We start from the raw sequence: 5,516 nt of genomic DNA on the forward strand, positions 1-5,516 counted from the left end.
GAGCCTGCCATCTCCAAACATCATCCCCTTAATTTGAATCAAAACATAGCTAGCTAGTTTGCGAGTAAGTTAGCTAGCTGAGTTTCTTGATAACAGAGACACATTAGTCAGGTGAAACCAACTGACTTGTCAGTCATGCCATGCCGATAACTAACAAAAGCAAAAATGTTGATAATAAACTCAGCAAAAAAAGAAACGTCCTCTCACTGTCAACTGCGTTTATTTTCAGCAAACCTAACATGTGTAAATATTTATATGAACATAAGATTCAACAACTGAGACATAAACTGAACAATTTCCACAGACATGTGACTAACAGAAATGGAATAATGTGTCCCTGAACAAAATCAAAAGTAAGAGTCAGTATCTTGTGTGGCCAACAGCTGCATTAAGTACTGCAGTGCATCTCCTCCTCATGGACTGCACCAGATTTGCCAGTTCTTGCTGTGAGGTGTTACCCCGCTCTTCCACCAAGGCACATGCAAGTTCCCGGACATTTCTGATGGGAATGGCCCTAGCCCTCACCCTCCGATCCAACAGGTCCCAGATGTGCTCAATGGGATCGAAATCTGGGCTCTTCGCTGGCCATGGCAGAACACTGACATTCCTGTCTTGCAGGAAATCATGCACAGAACGAGCAGTATGGCTGGTGGCATTGTCATGCTGGAGGGTCATGTCAGATGAGCCTGCAGGAAGGGTACCACATGAGGGGGGAGGATGTCTTCCCTGTAACGCACAGCGTTGAGATTCCCTGCAATGACAACAAGCTCAGTCCGATGGTGCTGTGACACACCGCCCCAGACCATGACGGACCCTCTACCTCCAAATCGATCCCGCTCCAGAGTACAGGCCTCGGTGTAACACTAATTCCTTCGAAAATAAACGTGAATCCGATCATCACCCCTGGTGAGACAAAACCATGACTCGTCAGTGAAGAGCACTTTTTGCCAGTCCTGTCTGGTCCAGTGACGGTGGGTTTGTGCCCATAAGCGACGTTGTTGAAGTCTGGTGAGGACCTGCCTTACAACAGGCCTACAAGCTCTCAGTTCAGCCTCTCTCAGCCTATTGCGAACAGTCTGAGCACTGATGGAGAGATTGTGCATTCCTGGTGTAACTCGGGCAGCTGTTGTTGCCATCCTATACTTGTCCCGCAGGTGTGATGTTCGGATGTACCGATCCTGTGCAGGTGTTGTTACACGTGGTCTGCCACTGCGAGGATGGAAAGCTGTCCATCCCATCTCCCTGTAGCGCTGTCTTAAGCGTCTCACAGTACGGACATTGCAATTTATTGCCCTTGCCACATCTGCAGTCCTCAGGCCTCCTTGCAGAATGCCTAAGGCGCGTTCACGGAGATGAGCAGGTACCCTGGGCATCTTTCTTTTGGTGTTTTTCAGAGTCAGTAGAAAGGCCTCTTTGGTGTCCTAAGTTTTCATAACTGTGACCTTAATTGCCTACCGTCTGTAAGCTGTTAGTGTCTTAACGACCGTTCCACAGGTGCATGTTCATTAATTGTTTATGGGTCGTTGAACAAGCATGGGAAACAGTGTTTAAACCCTTTACAATGAAGATCTGTGAAGTTATTTGGATTTTTTAAGGCAGGGTCCTGAAAAAGGGGCACTATCGAAAGTACTTAAAAATGGTTAAATATTTACAAATTTACAGGAGCTCCTAGCCTAGGCTGCTATATGGAGTATAAAATCCCCACCCATTCAGCATTTTCTTTCTTGATTATTAGAGATGAGAGAAAAGATTAAACATTTTGAGAGCAGAAAAATATTATGTATGATGATTTGATCATTCAAAGGCTATTTTTACTTGGGAAATATGATGACCTTTAACAAGAATCATTTCACATGATTTGCAGTCACACAGCACCTGCAGTGCCTTCAGAAAACCTTGGCTTTTCCACATTTGGTTGTATCACAGCCTGTATTTATAAGAAGTTACACTGAGATTGTTTTTCACTGGCCTACACACAATACTCCATAATGTCAAAGTGGAATTATGTTTTTTACAATGTTTACAAATTTAAAAAAATAAAGCTGAAAGGACTTGAGTGAATAAGTATTCAAACACTTTGTTTTTACAAGCCTAAAAGGTCACCCAATATGTTGCATGGACTCCCTCTGTGCAATAATAGTGTTTAAGCTTTCTGCCAATATCAGATATGTCTATGACCTGGGAAATGTTCTTGTTACTTACAACCTCATGCTAATCGCATTAGCTTACATTAGCTCAACAGTCCTGCAGGGGACCCACCGATCCTGAAAAAGTCAGGACTGGGGAGTTTTTCAGGATAAAACGGAATAGAGCAAATAGGCTGACCACACCACGATGCGAGCGTTGCAAAATATATTTAGAAATCTATGTTATTCAATTTTTGTGCCAATGAGCCTCTGCGTTGCCAAGGGCTAAAATAGAACTAAAATAGTTATATTTCTGACGCAGATCGCACTGCAAGTACTGCCTCTCTCATCTCCTCATTGGTTTGTAGAAGCAGGTACCCACGTGCCATCTCCTCATTGGTTATACCCACATGGGTGACTGAAGACGAATGAGGTCAGTGGCGGTAATGCACTTAATTTGAAAGTTGCCAATCGCAATATAAAGTCCATAGAAGAAAAAGCCTGGAAGGAAGAGAGATGACTAGAAACGATTCGGTTGACCATTTTATGTGTGGATTAATTGTTGGGGTAGATGACCTTGGGCATTTCAGGTTAAATAACAACTCAATGATTATATCCCAGGACAAATTGCCTAGCAACAGCAAGCTAGCTAAATAGGACAAATTAGCTAGCAAGTGCAAGCTAGCTAGCTAAATTGCCATAAATGTTTAATGCTTTTCAACTCTCCCCAAATTAATGTAATTGGTTCAGAGTTTATTTTGATATTTTAACCTGCGTGTAGTGATCGCGTTTGGTGTGGGGGGGACAAAATTAATTAATGCACGATGGCGCACGTGCACAGCCGGTTTGGGTTCCGTGTAAGCACAGGCAAAATCCTAGAGGAAAACCTGCTTCACTCTGCTTTCCATCAGACACTGGGAGATGAATTCAGCTTTCAGCAGAACAATAACCTAAAACACAAGGCCAAATATACACTGGAGTTGCTTACCAAGAAGACAGTGATGTTCCTGAGTGGCCGAGTTACAGTTTTAACATAAATCTACTTGAACATCTATTACAAGACCTGAAAATCGTTGTCCAGCAATGACCAACAACCAATTTGACAGAGCATGAAGAATTTTGAAAATAATAATGGGCAGATGTTGCACTATACAGGTGTAGAAAGCTCTTAGAGACTTACCCATAAAAACTCACAGCTGTAATCGCTGCCAAAGGTTCTGCAAAGCAGGGGTGTGCATACGTATATACATGAGATATTTCTGTATTTCATTTTCAATACATTTGGACATCTTTCTAAAAACATATTTTACATTTCTCATTATAGGATATTGTGTGTAGATGGGTGAGAAAAAAATAAATATTCAATCCATTTTGAATTCAGGCTGTAAGTCACCTTAATAGAATAAGCAATGCGAGCTGAACTCATCCCAGTAGGCAATGCCATGTTTTATATGGCAACGTAAATTGTTTCTGTACACTATACAAGGCAGAAGACCGCCAAACAAATGTTCATGGTAATGAGTCAAAGTTTGTGTTTTCCCTGACGTGGAAGTAAGCATTGGCTCCAGCTGCTGTCATTTCCTGATATTTTTGCCTGTAGCTGTGATGTCATTTCTGGTCTGCTCCTGGGTGGTACGAGCTTCTGCATCTCCTCTTCGGATTGTTGTGTTGATACTAATAAACCGATATGAGTCAGATGGTCACTGTGTGGCTGACTGGGTAACGAACTAATTGTAAATCTGTCTCTCTGACATCACGGCTGGTTCATAAACATTCATTTCCTCTCCCGACTAATTTCACTACAATTTACTTACCACAAAAAGCTTGATGCACTGAAGTCAATATTCCTGGGGTTGGCTGGGGAGTGGGTCAGTGGGGGAAAAAAAGGACAATGTGAACAAATAAAGGTTTTACAGTTATTATGGCTTTTCAGTAGAGTTAAGGTTTTAAAGTAGAGTTATTATGTTTCTGTATGAGTGTCTTTGTAAAGGGGCTATGGCTCGGCGGAAGGACCTGATAAGACGGACAATGACTAAATGTCTGACAGAAACCATATGCAATTTGCTCACAATGTTAGGCTACTACTCTGTGGTATAACGACGTTGGGACAGATAGGTGATAACAAACTGTGTGTATCAGTCTCATGTTGTTTTTTGCAGACTACATACTGTAGCAGTGAGGTAATAATGACTCTGTCGGACACTGTCTTTTCATAGAGATAAGCTCATGTATAGTCTATGTATCAAAATGCTTTTCTGCTCAACTTCTCTTATCGCAAAAAAATACTTTTACTGATAGTGAAACTGCAGAGGGTAGCAGTTTCCTACCATTCAGTCTGGCTTATGTAGCCTGGTGGATCCAACTACCCCTACTCTAAGTTTGACAATTCTCACTTGCACAAACTGGTTATGCCAGCGACTCTGGTGCTTGAGATAGCTTCTATCAAATGCACTCAGTTGTGACAGGAGAGTGAGGGAGAAAGGGGGATGGAGAGAAGGGGGAAGGCTGAGGTACAGAAGAGGAGACAGGAATCTAGTGCATCCACATGGTGTTGAGTGTGTCGTCTCTGGAAGGAAAGAGAAGAATAGGGAGAGAGAGAGAGCGAAACGTGCAGGGAGAGAGAGGGAAAGAGAGGGAGCGAGAGAGAGCGAGAAGGGAGGGGGGGTATGTGTAGATAAAGTGAGGACCATTTGCAGAGAGAGATGATGATGATGGCACTGCAGAAATGGATAGCTGCCATCTTACCTGACCCATTCTGCTTATTTGTGTGCTTTTTTTTACACTGATCTCATTCGATACCGCCTTGCACACTCTTGCCTGCATCTAGCTGATCTAGGGTGTAATCATTAGTCCAACTGTTGCAAACAAGTTTTTATTGGACAAATTCAGGTATGTTTATCCCCGTTTTGTTCCCTTTGCTTCTGTTTAAGAAATGTTTTCAACAGAATTGGTGGAACACACCCCTGATCACCGCTAACACAGTTCCCTTTCATAGCAGCCACATACAAACAGCATGATAATTTACTTGTTGTGTAATTCCTTCTCTCATCTACGCACTCTCCTCCTCTCACCTTTCCCTTTGCTTGTGGACTTAAGTGCACTATACAACAGTTGCCTATGCTCAGGCGAAAAAACTTTTCCAAGCCAAACCTTCATATCATAACCGCTAACCGCTACGCATAGCCTACATCGTTGTAACCTACTGTCATAGTCAACATAGCTAGCTACTAGAACTAACATGTTAATAAACCAGTTACAAACATGCAGTACAGTGTACAGCAAGACGTTTAGCAGTTACACTGGCGTGCTGCGTGGCAATAAATAAACAAAACCTTACCGTTACTTGGAAGAGTTCCAGTGTTGGATAGCCATAGCCAGTTAGCTAACATA

At 42.5% G+C, this 5,516-nt stretch overlaps 1 protein-coding gene across 1 annotated transcript; it reads right to left on the minus strand.

Moving 5' to 3' along the window:
* Positions 1-439: 439 nt before the first annotated feature.
* Positions 440-1,373, minus strand: LOC149970402 (uncharacterized). Its single transcript, XM_090226216.1, has 2 exons — positions 925-1,373; positions 440-851 (listed from the first exon to the last, which is right to left on the minus strand). The coding sequence occupies exons 1-2, from the start codon at positions 1,371-1,373 to the stop codon at positions 677-679; spliced, it is 624 nt and encodes a 207-aa protein (XP_090082342.1). The 3' UTR covers positions 440-676.
* Positions 1,374-5,516: the final 4,143 nt, after the last annotated feature.

Source organism: Oncorhynchus mykiss, chromosome 29 (assembly GCF_057628025.1).
Source record: "Oncorhynchus mykiss isolate SJ-2025 chromosome 29, ASM5762802v1, whole genome shotgun sequence".
Taxonomy (NCBI): Eukaryota; Metazoa; Chordata; class Actinopteri; order Salmoniformes; family Salmonidae; genus Oncorhynchus; species Oncorhynchus mykiss.

What these genes read in the sequence shown, in the direction of transcription:
- LOC149970402 (XM_090226216.1), bottom strand. Translation starts at nt 1,373, where the DNA reads ATGCCCAGGGTACCTGCTCATCTCCGTGAACGCGCCTTAGGCATTCTG. An exon ending in AAAGTGCTCTTCACTGACGA is followed by an intron (nt 852 to 924) that starts GTCATGGTTTTG and finishes TGTTACACCGAG; the next exon opens with GCCTGTACTCTGGAGCGGGA.